This window comes from Pezoporus flaviventris, unplaced genomic scaffold (genome assembly GCF_033815535.1).
Source record: "Pezoporus flaviventris isolate CSIRO_AGI_PZ_B2104156 unplaced genomic scaffold, CSIRO_AGI_Pfla_v1 ptg000015l, whole genome shotgun sequence".
Lineage (NCBI taxonomy): Eukaryota > Metazoa > Chordata > Aves > Psittaciformes > Psittacidae > Pezoporus > Pezoporus flaviventris.
In genome coordinates, this window is record NW_026892563.1 from 16,059,608 (window position 1) to 16,075,070 (window position 15,463).

Genomic DNA, 15,463 nt, shown 5'->3' on the forward strand with positions numbered 1-15,463 from the left:
GTAGTTTGCTTAGTGTACTGTTTTTGAATGACAGATAGCTCATCACTACAAGTAGACCAATAAAAATGAAGATCTTTCAGACAAATGTTTAATACAAAAGTTACAGCATATATGGTAACTTAGCTGAACCTGTGAATATGGAATCCCTCTTACTCTCTTCTCTCCGGGCAAGGCAAAAGCACAGATGTGGCAAAACCAAGTTCCTACAAACTAGGATACACATCCATTTGTACCATTGCCAAAATGCATTCGCTAGCATTCAGTTCAAGTCAGCTTATCCTAGCGAACTTCACATAGCAAAGATAACACAAAAAAGTGGCTATGACTGCCCTGACATTTTCATGCACCCAATTTTCCCAACAGCAAAGTACTTCAAGTTGGCAGGACAAGGATCTCCACAAAAACGTAACTGGAGAAGGAGTTTTTACACGGACATGTAGTGATAAGACAAGGGGAAGTCGCTTTAAATTGAAAGAGGGGAGGTTTAGATTACATATTAGGAAAAAATCTTCACTATGAGGGTAGTGAGGCACTGGAACAGGCTGCCCCGAGAAGTTGTGGATGCCCCATCCCCGGAAGTGTTCAGGGCCAGTCTAAGTTGAAGGTGTCCCTGCCCACGGCAGGGGGTTGGAACCAGATGATCTTTAAGGTCTCCTCCAACCCAAACCTTTCTATGATTCTATGACTTCCCCCATTTGTAAAACTTAATACTGAAGGAAACTGCTTGGAAGTGGAACACATCTCAAGACAGCTTATTTGGTTTCCAGAAGTCCTCCTTACTCCTAGGCTACACTATGGCTGCATTTCTGGTAAGTTTATTTCTTCCATTTTTATTCACTCATAGATGACAAAATTTAAGCAATATATATGCTATATATTACTTATACTAAGAATTGCTAAGTTTGAAAAAGGAAAGGAAACTTGGCAATTACTTACTTTTTCTCAACAAGTGACTTCTTTGGTTTCCATTTATGCTGTTTAATAGCTACAGAAAATTATACAGGAAGGGAAAAAAAATATTAGCTAGTTTCAAAGGAAAGTTACCAACGAAGGAATTGTGCTATGTTTAAGGTAGATCTTGAAATCAGTAAAGGTTACCATTAATTTCCTCTAATGTCTTCTTTAATTTCTCATTTTGCTGCATAAGATCCTTAAGTCCACCAAGAACATTCCTGCACAGATCCTGAGCCCTCTCATTGGCTTTCAAAGCCAGTTCATGTTCGCCCAGCAATGACAGTGCCTTACAGAAGTGGTAGTGACCCTACACAGACATAAGTTTAAATTTTAAGCATTCTTTCACACAAGTAAGAAAAAAGTTTCTATCCAAACCAGCTGCAACAAAGTAAAATTTTGTATACTCAGAAGTTACCTACTCCATCTATTTCAGGTCATATGATGAATAATCAAAGTTTTCAACTACTCAGAACTCTGAAACTTTCAGAAAGAGAATTGACTGGAAGTAGCGTCTAGCCTCCGGCTTTGGAAAAGAGCAATTCTGAGTTTTCCCCTAATCTCAACTACTACTTTGCAATTCTGTAACTATCCCTTTATTTACTCTTTTTTCAGGCCAAGAATATTGGTAAATACACGCCGTTCATTAATCAGGATTTTTTTATTGTAAGGACTACATATATGCTTTGTAAAGCATTGTGATAACATAGCTACTCACAACAGTGTATTTTTCTTTACAGATGCAGAACACCATGTAACAACACTTACAAGCATGTCAAAACAATATCTTTAATTTAAAAATACAAGCAAACTATGTACTTGGCTGACTGAAGCAGAATTCTTAGTCCAAAATGTACTGCGCTCGTTCTACTGTCCTTTAAATTTACTGTGTTGAATGCAGATGAGAACATGCCACATCTATCTGGGTCAAATCTGTAACTAAGATTCCAGGTTCTTGTAGTAGTTTACAGTACCAACAAAAGACAACTTTGAAATGTATATGAAACTAACCTTTGGCCAATTAGGCTTCAAAACTATGGCTCTTTTTCCATCAGCAAGGGCTCTCCTTAGAGAAGAGACGGAAAAAGAAGAGGTATTTATTACTTAAACTTTAGAAAAACCTACAGATCAGATGTAAAAGACACTATAAAAACACAAGTGAATAAAAGAAGAGTTCATTCACCTGCGTGAAGGCATGGCCAGACAACACTTCTTAGCTGAAACTTACCTGGATTAAAATGTTACAGTCTAAACAATTTCACCCATCAATTATTTATTCCCTCCTCCTGCCTACTAGGTTTTCCAGCATTTCTGCATATGTATCCCCTCCACCTTAGCTGGTGTATAACAAAATGTTCCTTTAAAAACCAAAGCCTTATTAAAAATCCTTAACACCAAACCTAAATATTTTGACAAAAATCATATTGGAGAGTAGTTATATAATCACAGCCAGAGTGCAAATAACTGCTGAGCACTGAAAAACAGTAACCTCCAAGACTCCTGACAACTAAAGTCTGAAAAACATGCTTGACTCTGACTTCTTATATACAAGGTGTCATGGAATAACTAGAATTACAATTTTGATCAGAAGAGAAGCAGACTATCCCTATGGCTCTACGAGAGAACACAGAGCACCAGTGATGGCCTCTGCTGCTTTCAGTGCTGTCCACAGTAGACAGCTGAAGAATTTATGTAACTTTGGGATGCACCACTCGCTCTTCACTGAACTACAGCTATGTGTTAGATAAGCAGGATGTAGTAAATTACAACAAAGAGTGGTCACATACGAATTATTTCAGACAAGGAAGTTTACAAATAATCTCACACTCCCCTTTGATTGCTGGGTCATGCTGACTCAGTGGAGCATTTACAAAATGTCTGCAGTGAGACCTAACTGCAAAAGCTTGAGGCTTTAACTATTTTACCCCCACAAAGGGGAGGAAGACTGGAAAAAACCCTAAACAACCCACACGTGTTTCACACAGAAGTCTCCATAAACTGCCTAGTCACTACCTCTGGTTTTCGTAACTGTTATAGCAGGAAAGCTTGTACACAGGGATCTGAAGGAGGACAATGAGATGCAATGAAAGCTGGATACTAAGGAAAGGCCTGAAAGAGACAATAATTCTAAGACAAGGCAGTAACAGCAGAATTTAGAGATGTAGCAATACATTTTAAAAACTTAGTAAGAAATAAAAGACCACAATAGAACTAGGGATTAAAGTGGGAGAAATTGCACCATACTCATATTGCAAGGGACGCAAACAAAAGGAAAAAAGTGCATGAGTAAGAGTCAGTGGGGTACAGAACCTCAAGATAGTAATAAAAGCAGTTGAAAAGATTTAAAAAAACCTGAAGCGTTTGACTTGTTCTCTAATGTATGCTGTTGTGCTTTGTTTTTACCCACCCAGTCTTTCCTCCAGTGCCACCTTTCGACAGTCTGGCGCAGTGCTAGGACAGCTGCTCCAGTGGAGCACAGTCAAAACATCACGACATCAGGCCAAGCTGCAGGAAAAGGTCCTGTCCCGTAGCAAAGCCTGGGAGGGAACATGATCACTGCCTCTCATGAGGCTCTGAAAATGGGAGGAATACACACACCTTGGTAAAAGCTTCCAATGCTCCAGCAGATGATCTGGAGAACACTGTTAACGGCCTGGTCCCATAGTACAGGACTGCCACCACTGACAACAGGATCTAAGATACTGAGTTTGCAAAAACCTCAAGACTGAGGTTCTTGGTCTTGCTCAGCCTCAACTCCAGTTTCACCTGCCTGCTGCTTTCTTTCACTTAAGTGTGACATCAACTTCTCTAATTGAGCAGGTGTGTATGGTTAATTTGAGCTACTTGTTCATATTTGTGTGGTACAACCATAGATTTAGCTGGAGTAAGTGCTTGTAACTGCTATCTATACAGAATGAGGTATTTATGATTCCAGAACAATGATGTCCTGTAAAGAAATACAACGCTGGTATGACAGCAGAGGCCTTGAGAAGTGGAGACACAGAATGCAACAAAGTATAGGCAGGAGATAATAAGAAATGGGGCACAATCTTGTCAATGGAGACCCCATGGCTATAAACAATTCACCAATGGTCAGTTAAAGACATGTCAAATCTGGAAAAATATGACTTTAAGGGTAACAAAAAGTAATATCCATAAAAAGTACTATGTGTAGTAAACTCAGACCTAACAGGGTGCCACAGACCAACAGAGCAAAGGTGTAATAGCACATTAGTAAACACAGAAGCAAACCCAAGTGAATTCTAGAGTGAGGAAGAAGAAACCATCAGCATGAACATCACATTTCTCATGGAGAAGGGCTCTGTTCACCTACAGCTTTCTAACCCCACTGCTACAGCAATGGAACTGCCAACTTTGGTACCCATCCAGAGGAGCAGTGGAAGAGGGGAGGATAACACCAGGAAAATGGGCAAAAACAAAAAATCATGTGCATATCAATTTTAATTACATTGATATTTTTTCTTTTTATTTCAACAATTAGATCAGGGCTAATAAAAATTAGGCCCTTAAGACTTCAATTATACTAGCAATAAATTCTTGGTTTGGCTTTACATAAAAGGTATACATCCACCTTGCTTGATTTTTAGATTAACAACTGTCTTAACAAAAATAACCCACATACTCACAATGATCTCTTCTTCAAGAGGTTTAATAAAAATCACAATACTCACAGGTACTGAGATTTGTTTTTCTTGTTGTATAAGGCACACACACACAAATTTTAAGTGGTAGTACATACTGCCAGAAGATACATCTAATATTACTCATTTTTCTTAATGTCAGCTGTCTGAGGTAATAATATCACAATTATTATATACTTAAGTTTTAAGAATATTATTTTCCTAAGTATATTGACAGTTTCTAACTGCAGGATCACAACATTTCAGATTATAAACAAGGGATTACTTACTTGTACTGCCGTGTGAGAATTAAACAAAGAGCTCGGTTTCCATACAGAAGGTGGTTTGCAGGACTTAAAGAAAATTATTAAGAGTTAGTAGCGTATGTTACTATTGAAAATCTTAAGGAGAAAATAAAGTAGGCTTTCACAATAACTGTCTGCAAGCAGTCTAGCATCAATTATTTACAAGTTTCCTTGAATACCCCCACTGATTTACAAGTCAATGAGAATATTAGTTTCAATTGTGTAACAATTCGTAAGATTTGGTCCCACTAATGTGACTTCCAACCAATTAAAGTCACTTTTAGACTACCTTAAAGGAAAAAGAAAAAAAATATAAAAAAAAAAAGGTGAGGAGGAAAAGAGCAATAAAAAGAGCATGAAGCACAGAACATGGAAAAGCCAGCTTGACTGCCTGGCCGTGCAGACTAAGCAGTTGCTCCAAAGAGTTAAAGAATCATCCCCAATGTACCTAATGGAGAATGAAAGTGGGGAACCAATAAATGTAATCCAGCAACCACTTGAAAGAAGACCAGGCGAACATGCACATAGTTAGGGACGGAATGCGATGATGAAGCAGAAGACAGTCGGTTCACACTGGGAGAATGAGAAAGGGAAGACAGTGCACAGAGCAGAAGAAGAAGGATCTCCTAGCTGCTAGACATTAATTCACCTTCCAGGAGGGTCTTAAGGACAATTTTTAACAAACAGCTGTAACAGTTGAGCTCTACAGCCCTTGAAAACCATGAAACTTCCTTTGCTCTTTCCAAACCATGGGATTTCCTTTGCTCTTCCACTGAATTCTGTTCATCCCTTCCCCTTTGCTACCCTGTGCAAAGCTGACCTTAGCCTGCTCCTCCAAGATCCTGGACACAGTCACTTGACTGAAGTCAGCCAACCCAACTTTTCAAGGAGGCTGAAATCAGCTTCAATTTGGGATTGAAATGTATCCTACTATGTGACATAAAATCTGAAGCAAGGATCAGCAAAATGCTAACCCTTTCAACTGCACAATTATAAAGCTACAGACTTCAAAATGAAAAAAATAAGTCTCCACAATCACTTTTTATGAAAGGTGGGACTTTATGAATTTCACCATATTTCACAGACACAAGGACTTGTAAAAGCAGCATTTGCACAACTACAACACAAGCAGCGATATGCTCCAAGCCTGCATTCTGTAACTACTTGACATTCCACGTGGACTATAGGAAATGGGCAAATGCTCTATATGAATGAGGCAAATTCTCATTTAATCTTCTTAAAGGAAGTCTCCCTGCCCATTTACAGAGCCCAGGGAAGACTCCAAAGCTGTTCAGCAAATGACTTCTGAGAAGAAATTAAAGAAGACTTACAAAAGGAAATTAAGTCTTTTGCATACACAGGTGCCAAGACTACACTTAAAAATAAATATTTGTTCTTGTTTACTTGTTCTGTGTCATAGCTGAGACGATAAACATTTGCAAGAGTTGGTCATACTGTTCTGCTGGAAGAGTATTCAGGAAGGATGATGCTAACAGCAGCTGTTCATACCAGATAACTTATTTCCTTTCCTGGGTTTACTATACTTACTGTTAGTCCTTTTAAATCAGTTTTAAGCCTTAAGAGGACTTTTGGGGCAGTACAAGTTCAAACAACCATTAGTAACAAGAAATGAAATAGAACAAAAAATGTGTTAGATACCTAATTTTTTTTTTTTAGAAAAAGCTATCATTTGGCCTCCAAGTTGCTCATGCAAAACTATACAAAAACCAGCATAAATCTGAATAAGCTGAACACATATTATATAACACAATCTAGTTAACCAGTTAGTTAGTTCTTACCAAAACTCTATGGCTTTAGTATATGACATTATAGCATGATCAAAGTTTCCTTGGGAAAACTCCTCATTTCCCTTCTGTTTCATAGATTCACTGTTCTGTGAAATCAAGACAAAAAAACCTCAGTAACCACTGTAACTAAACTCATCTGCAATGAGAAGTAAAGAAAACTGACAAGAGGCACTTCAGTTTTTATGCTTATAGAAACAGAATGTTACATATGCGCTATTAGCTGTAATTTAATACTTTCAATTCACTGCAGTTAATAAGCTTAGAAGTGCATGAATGAAAATTTTTGCAGACAAGAATACAACGAACAATAATTAAAAAGCAGGACTAACTCAAAAGCTCTCCTGAGTTCCATAGTGTAGTCATTATCAAAAGTGAGAATATGTCAAATAGGAAAGTAGGCAGAGTAAAGCACAGTGCATACAGTTCCTTACTCGGTGCCTTTCAGTGCAGTTCCTGAACTACATAATTGAAGCACGGAAGACAAAGGAATTAAGAAGACTTCCACAGAAAGAAACCCTACACATCTACACTAAAGGAACACATGGCAAAGAATTTGAGAGCATCTTATTTCTGTAATAAAATGATCAAGTTGAAAATCTTCTACCAACATTAACTGCATTACCTTGAGCTTTTGGGGGGTTAAGGAAAGGAACACTTTCCAATGTACACTGGCAACATAAACAACTAATTTGTTGTTTATTAGGATAGGATGTCTCAAGGTAACTATTTATGTCAGGACAACTACTTACCATCATCTTTAATCACCAGGTCATTTTCATAATCATTAAAAACCCTCAAAAGATAACAACAGAAAGTGAAAAGCACAAACACATTCTGATATTTTCTCTCACCTTCCTACAGTTTTCACAGGTCATAGCTTTAAATTCTTCAATTAAATTACAATCTTCCAAAGCAACTTTAGTAATATAACCTTTGCCTGGAGACAAAATTCAGAGAAATATAGTGGATGAAGAAGTTACCAATGACAAGAAGTAGTGTTTATCTGCTGCTGCTAAGAATCACACTGTTTTCTGACTGGAAGCAAAATTTGACATATCAACTAAATAACAGAAACAAATTAAGCAAAAGAAACATTCAAAAGAAAAGGATTTATTTATTATTGGGCAAGCCAAAAATAACTGGCTGCAGACTGTAAAGTGTTTATGTACTTGTCTAGTTTCAAGCAACCAAGTGAAACTTGTATTTTAAAGAATTTGCATTTTAAAGATCTGCAAAGATCTGTATTGTAAAGAATTTGTACTTTGGTTCTTAACTATAAAAAGATTCTTCTTCTCACATGTACGTTAAATTTCTACTACACTGTTACTGCAACAACTGAGTTAGAATGCACATATGCAAAAGTACAGGAATAGAAGCCACTAAACGTGTCAAATACAGCAGCCTGGAGCTTTTTGCAATTTCAGCAGAAGTTCTACTGCCAGTGCTAATATCTCAGGGTAACTTCAGTGAGCTACATATGCTTATTTTTGAAATATGACTAACCTATTAATTAGTATTTTGACAAAAACCTCTGCCAAACATTTAACAGAAAGACCCAAACAGTATTTCAGGCAACTTACAACTTAACCTTAAGTTAAAACTATACAGGGCACACATACAGGCCATAAGCGACACCAATGTGCAAAAATGTTCTGTTCAGAAAGAACATGTGCACTGTAAATACGACCCACATATAGAAATTCAAGGAAGAATTGACAAAAAACAAGGAAAAAACCCCCACACCACCACTATTTTCCCAGTCACTTTTTGAGTTGCTCCCAGAGTAATGAAATACATGCAAACATTCACTATTTCATAATTACAACACAAGTGACTTTCCTCACCACAGTTTCCCCAAAAGTGTTCATACTTACATTGACCAAAGAAAACTCCAAGACACACTGAACCAAAACCACCGAGTTTCTCTAGCCTCTGCAGAATACTGACATCACCTGTGTATCTGACCCAATCAAGTCCATGCCCAAAATCAAAGACACCCTATTTCAATTGAAGAAAAGGAAAATAAAGAAAAAAAAATAATTCTATACAAAGCAAAGTCTTAAAAACACCACCACACAAACCAGCAGCTCACTGACAATATAGTGGAAGCATTCCATGTAAATATAACAAACAATACTACTGTAACACACTATGCACTTGTTAATGATTTTTTAGCCTTTGAAACAGACAACAGCTCGTAAACACAACTATCTAGATAACACAAGCATAGCATAATAGAGCATATTCACAAAATGAAAACAGTCATTCTTTCAACAGGAGACAGAGGAGCCACTCAATTTACAGATTTTGATTTAGAAACTTCTTTTCAGTGACTGCACACAAAATTGCTTCAGTGCGAAGTGACAAGCCTGATCAGAAAAAGCAACGTTCTCCAGGCTGTTAGAGACACAGGCAGAGCTAAGACTCAACTCTGTAAATCATTACTTCCTTTCTACTAAAACTGTATTTAATTGCTGGTGCTCCAGAGCTTTAACTGAAGGAGAGTGATTGAGTGAAGAATGTCCATTGCCTGGGATATTCCCACATTACCTGAGCCAACAGATTTTGAAAAATAATGTAAAAACTCACATGACTAAGACAAATTATCACTAAACATATAGGAACTGGGTGACCCAGCAGTAACATACAGTCGTACCTATTCTCCCATTGCAATTCTCAGCTATGATACTGCCTTCTAATTTCACCGTTTTTAATTTAGCTTTTGCAATTAACCTACAGCAGACAGCAGAAACTGGAAAGTGGGAAGAAAATGACAAACACAGGGGAACTAAGAACATTCACTGTCCAAAGTTTACAAGCTGAAAAATGTAACGAGTAAAGGTCTACTATACACCAAATTTGGCAATGGATTAACAGGTTTTCGAATCACACTCTCGCTCTTGCCATTCACGGTCCTTCAGATTGAATCGGTATCACTATTTGATAATCTCATAAAAGATTTCCAACCCATCTCCAAAGAAGAGAACTTCTGTATCATTTCAGTGGTCCCCCACTTGTAGCACTGTAGCCCCATCATACAGCACTGTCATTGCTTTATGCAGAGTTTGCAAGGCCACAGGGCTGTGACTTGTCATGTTTATCCCAAGCTTGTTCTGACCTGCTTAGATCTCTGTTTTAACTTGGCTTTAACTGTAACAGAAATTTTCCTTCTGACCAGGTGGTTATGACTAATCTGTTTTTAAAATGAACCTAAGGAGACCCTAGGATGAAGACAAAGAAAACGTCAACAGCAGTCCTGGCATCGGAGAACTCCAGCTAGCAATGGCTATACCTGCCACTCCACACAAGAAAACACAGAAGCATTCACTTCAGGATCCCAAGAAACAGTGCAAGGATAAGCATAACACTGGGAAAACAGTCCAATACTAGGAAGTGTGTGTATTACAATTTTAATTGTACTATTATTATCATTGGAGAGTTTTTCTGTTTAGTAGTTCAGTAGTATTTATTTCTTCATTTTCTTTCTTCTTCTTCTGCAATAGTTCATTCTGGAAGACATCTACTATACTAGGAACAACTTCTTATCTTTACACATAAAGTGTATTTATTTGCCCACACCTAGCCGTTCAGCATTACACACCAATACCAGCACAGAAAGAGAGGACACTCCTTTTGGTCTTCTTAAGATACTTGTTTTGCAATTCCTGTCACATACAGGTTTTGGTTTGTGACTCAGAGTTGCAACAGCTGGCAACTCCAGTCCTGTATCTATATACTTTAAAAACTTCAGACTCAGTTTATGCAAGCATTTTCAAGTTTGGGATATTTGTATAAATATTTTGGTTTTATTCACACATAAAGAAGCATTCTTATTAAAAACAATTTGAGAAACTTACATGTTCTACTCTGCTGCCAATATTCAGTACACCATGAATAAAAGTTGGAATGTTCTGGAAGAGGGATAGAAAACAAATAAAAACCAAGTTATTTAGATCTGATAGCTTTAGTTTCTATATGCTGAGGCTCAATAACATTTTCTGTTCTGGTTGAATGCAGTACCATCTGGACAGTTGCTCTGGTCCATTTCAAAGTTTCAAGAAATAGATTTGTATTTGGTAGCAAATCCCCTACCATTTTTGTTGAAAAACAAATAAATGTTGACATGGAAATAGGAAAGCATGGATGTTGTTACATCTGGTTAGGAAAGTCAGCCACTTTAACCACTTCTGCAGTTACCTACATACCAAAGAACCAGCTGATATATCCAATGAAAACCACTCAAAACAACAGTACTTCTTCTCCTGAGACCTTATGCTCCTCCAAATAAAATTTACTACTGGACATACAATCTTTTTACGTAGAGGAGATACAGGCTGAGGAAGTAAGAAGAGGGAAACAGAAGTAAACAGGGAGAGAGGAATATACATGGACTCTCACACATAAAGATTGAATGGGAGACTACCAGAGAAGGAAACAGCACAAAGAACACATCACACAAGATAAAATGGAAAAACTGTAGGGACACTCTAAAGTACAAGAAGGTGAAAACAGAGCACTCAGATAGCCTAAAGGAGGAAGCAGCAAAACCAGCATAATGAAGTATGAATCCACAAGGTAACACAGTACATGAATATCGCATCAAAGAAAGTTGCTTGGGGTTGAGCACAGAATTTTGATGGTTTTTTTTTCAAACTTATCATACCTAAATTAAAAATAAAAGTTAAAAAAATCCCTTCAGCTGATGAGAACATTTGTTATATCATTCTCTCCTCTGCTCTGTTCTGTTTCTGTTTTAAGTCAACAACAATATCAAATTTTAAGTATCATTTGCTGAATGAGGGAAAAAATAGTATTTAACTTGCACATCCAGGAATGGTGCCATTTTCCTCACAGATATGACTCTTTTAGAAATTTACAAGGGCCCCAGTCAACTATATTCTCGACTCTGCAAATACTTAGTAAGTTATCCAAACTGTAATAAAGCCTACGACACTCTTTCTAGAAAGCTGCAATTCAACTATCAGACAAGTTTTTCACTCCAGCAAAAGGAAATGTCTAATTTAACATCCCAAGATGCACAAGGTACAGATCTAATTAACCTATTATACTTGAAAACTTACACAAAGTTAAAATATAATACTTACAACAACTTTTTTCATTAAATCGGAAAGGTCTTCCAAAACCTCTAAATCACAGAGTCTCTTCCAATTCCAGTCTAAAATCTGTGAGCTGCTCAAAAAACAGAACAAGTTTCTATTTAGGAAAATAACACTGCATTATTTGGTCATCATTACTACTATTTACGGTAATTAGATCTAAGCAGGACCATGGTTACAAATTCAATAGTTACAAATGTTATCCAGGAAGACAACATCAGCTGCTCTGGAGAGAGGCAGAGAGATGACATCATCTACTTGGGACTTGTGCAAAGCATTCAACACTGTCCTACATAACAACCTTGTTTCTGAACTGGAAAGATGTGGATTTGATGGATGGATCACCCAGTGGATAAAAAACTGTCTGGACAGCTGCACACAGAGAGCTGTGGTCAATGGCTCAATGTCCAACTGGTGATTGGTAACAAGTGGTGTCCCTCAGGGGTCGGTGTTGGGACCAACCCTGTTCAACATCTTTGTCGGTGACATGGACAGCGGAATTGAGCGCACCCTCAGCAAGTCTGCCAACAACACTGTTATGTGCTGCAGTTGATACACTGGAGGGAAGAGATGTCATCCACAGGGACCCTGACATGCACCTCATGAAGTTTAACCATGGCAAGTGCAAGGTCCTGCACCTTAGTTGAGGCAATCCCAGGCACAGCTACAGGTTAGGCAGAGCAGTCAGAGCAGCCCTGCAAATAAAGATTTGGGGGTTTTGGTTGATGAGAAACTGAACATGAGTCGGCTTCAGTGTGCACTTGCAGCCCAGAAAGCCAACCATATCCTGGGCTGCATCAAAAGAAGCGAGACCAGCAGGTCGAAGGCGGTGATCCTGCCCCTCTACTCTGCTCTCATGAGACCTCACTTGGAGTATTGTGTGCAGTTCTGGCGGCCTCAACATAAGGAGGACACCACGCTGTTGGAGCAAGTTCAAAGAAAGGCCATGAGGATGATAAAGGGGCTGGAGCACCTTCCATACAAAGAAGGCTGAGACAGTTGGGGCTGTTCAGCCTGGAAAAGGAAAACGCCTTCTAACCATAACTAACTTAGGCCACTGGTAAAAACATTCCTGTAGACAGTGTAACCGCTACTGAAAGTATACAACGAACTTTCACTGACAACCCCAAACAAACAGAAAAAAAAACCAACCCAAAACAAAGGCTGATTAAATCACTTTGAAATATGATTACTTACTTCAAATCTGCTGCCAAAGAATTGCTTTCACTTTTGAAGAGAAAAGGCCAAAAGATGAGTATTTTAATAATGTTGCAGCATTCTATTAATACGTCAACTGGCTGACTGCACCACACTTCACAGGGATCAACATCTTCAAGAAAACAGTTAGGAATCAGACTACTCAATTCAGGCATTACAAGTAATTGAAGTCAAAATAAACATTCAAACCATCAGTTATTTCCATGCTGTATTCTTAAGTACTACATAAGGAAAAACAAGAAAATCTGAACACTCTAAATACATCTGGCAGCTTCAAGTGCTTTATAAATTGAAGGAGAGGGAATTTATATGGAGGCATAGAAGCAGTATGCATGGGAGAACACAGGTCTGCTGGTAGGCTTTACATTCCTTGCTCAAGGAATTACCTGTGTTCTGAACTGCACTGATATGTTATCAATTTGGAACTGAAGGAGTTGGCAAATGAACTTGTTAAGCCACTGTCTATCATATTTGAAAAATCATGTCAGCAAGGTGAAGCTCCCAATGACTGGAAAAAGGGAAATATAACCCTCATTTTCAAGAAGGGGAAAATGGATGACCCAGGGGATTACAGACCAGTCAGTCTCACCTCTGTGCCTGGCAAAATCTTGGAGCAGATACTCCTGGAAGGCATGCTAAGGCACATGAAAAACAACAAGGTGGTTCGTGACAGCCAACAAGGCTTCACAAAGGGGAAATCCTGCCTGACCCATTTGATGGCCTTCTATTGATGGGGCTACAGAACTGATGGACAGGGGCAGAGCCGCTGATGTCATCTACCTGGACTTGTGCAAAGCATTCGACACTGTCCCATGTGACATCCTTGTCTCTAAATTGGGGAGACATCAATTTGACGGATGGACCACTCAGTGGATAAAGAAGTGGCTGGATGACCACATGCAAAGAGTTGTGGTCAATGCCTCAATGTCCAGCTGGAGACACGTAATTAGTGGTGTCCCTCAGGGATTGGTGTTGGGACCGGTATTGTTCAACATCTTTATCGCTGACAAGCACAGTGGGATTGAGTGTGCCCTCAGCAAGTTTGCCGATGACACCAAGCTGTGTGGTTCGGCTGATATGCTGGAGGGAAGGAATGACATCCAGAGGGACCTTGACACGCTTGTGAGGTGGGCTGATGCCAACCTCATGAAGTTTAAACATGCCACGTGCAAGGTCCTACACCTGGGTGGGAGCAATCCCAGGCACAGCTACAGGTTGGGCAGAGAAGAGATTCAGAGCAGCATGAGGAGAAGGACCTGGGGGTGTTGGTCAATGAGAAACTGAACATGAGCCGGCCTCAGTGTGCGCCCACAGCCCAGAAAGCCAACTGTATCCTGGGCTGCATCAAAAGGAGTGTGACCAGCAGGTCAAAGGAGGTGATCCTGACCCTCTACTCTCGTGAGGCCTCAGTTGGAGTACTGTGTGCAGTTCTGGTGTACTCAACATAAAAAGGACATGGAACTGTTGGAACAAGTGCAGAGGAGGGCCACGAGGATGATCAGGGGACTGGAGCACCTCCCGTACAAAGACAGGCTAAGAAAGTTGGGGCTGTTCAGTCTGGAGAAGAGAAGGCTGCGTGGAGACCTCACAGCAGCCTTCCAGTATCTGTAGGACATCTGTAAGGATGCTGGGGAGGGACTCTTCATTAGGGACTGTAGTGATAGGACAAGGGGTAATGGGTTAAAACTTAAACAGGGGAAGTTTAGGTTAGATATAAGGAAGAAATTCTTTACTGTTAGGGTGGTGAGGCACTGGAATGGGTTGCCCAAGGAAGCTATGAATGTGGTGGTGGTGGTGTTCAAGGCCAGACTGGACAGAGCCTTGGGTGAAATTTTTTATTATGAGGTGTCCCTGCCCATGGCAGGGGGGTTGGAACTAGATGATCTTAAGGTCTAATTAATAGACACATCTGCTGCTAAATGAGGAGCCTAACAAGGGCTGTGAGCTGTTTAATGGCTGTTAATGTTCAAGGTAAAACATGAGCCTCTTTTAACTGTACCCCGTCAATTATTTTCTACAGTAAGTCCAGAGTAGTGTGGTTCATAGCAACATGGTACAATAAAATCAGCAATATTATTCCTTTTTTTTCTCCAGAGGCCATTATCTGCATGATACATGGCTCTTTCAAAAACATAATCCATTTCCTTCAGAGATTGTCTTTAAAAGGTAAAGATCCTTTTTACACTATTGAGATGGCATCAATCATTCTCAGAGCAGAAGCAGTATTATCTGAGATCCTGAATATATGCAAAAATACATTCTACATAGTTGGCTGTGTTCATATGAGTGTCCAACATGTTACAGTTTTGAAGAACTTGACATACTTTTGAAGCACTTGATTTTCTGCAACTAAAAATTATTTTTAAATGTTGTAACTGCAGAATTTTACCTACAAAGATCAACTTGAATGTATCTTTAGATCC

The 15,463-nt window shown here is 39.0% G+C and overlaps 1 protein-coding gene across 1 annotated transcript in view; it reads right to left on the minus strand.

Moving 5' to 3' along the window:
- TTC3 (tetratricopeptide repeat domain 3) overlaps window positions 1-15,463 on the minus strand; it is a 69,797-nt gene that overhangs the window by 52,119 nt on the left and 2,215 nt on the right. Inside the window, exons 3-12 of the mRNA XM_061453603.1 lie at window positions 13,020-13,152; window positions 11,811-11,895; window positions 10,563-10,616; window positions 8,580-8,703; window positions 7,557-7,642; window positions 6,697-6,791; window positions 4,883-4,945; window positions 1,963-2,017; window positions 1,099-1,261; window positions 937-985 (exon numbers count right to left, since the gene is read on the minus strand). Of these exons, the coding sequence (XP_061309587.1) occupies window positions 937-985; window positions 1,099-1,261; window positions 1,963-2,017; window positions 4,883-4,945; window positions 6,697-6,791; window positions 7,557-7,642; window positions 8,580-8,703; window positions 10,563-10,616; window positions 11,811-11,895; window positions 13,020-13,152 (907 nt within the window). The remainder of the gene's footprint in view (window positions 1-936; window positions 986-1,098; window positions 1,262-1,962; window positions 2,018-4,882; window positions 4,946-6,696; window positions 6,792-7,556; window positions 7,643-8,579; window positions 8,704-10,562; window positions 10,617-11,810; window positions 11,896-13,019; window positions 13,153-15,463) is intronic.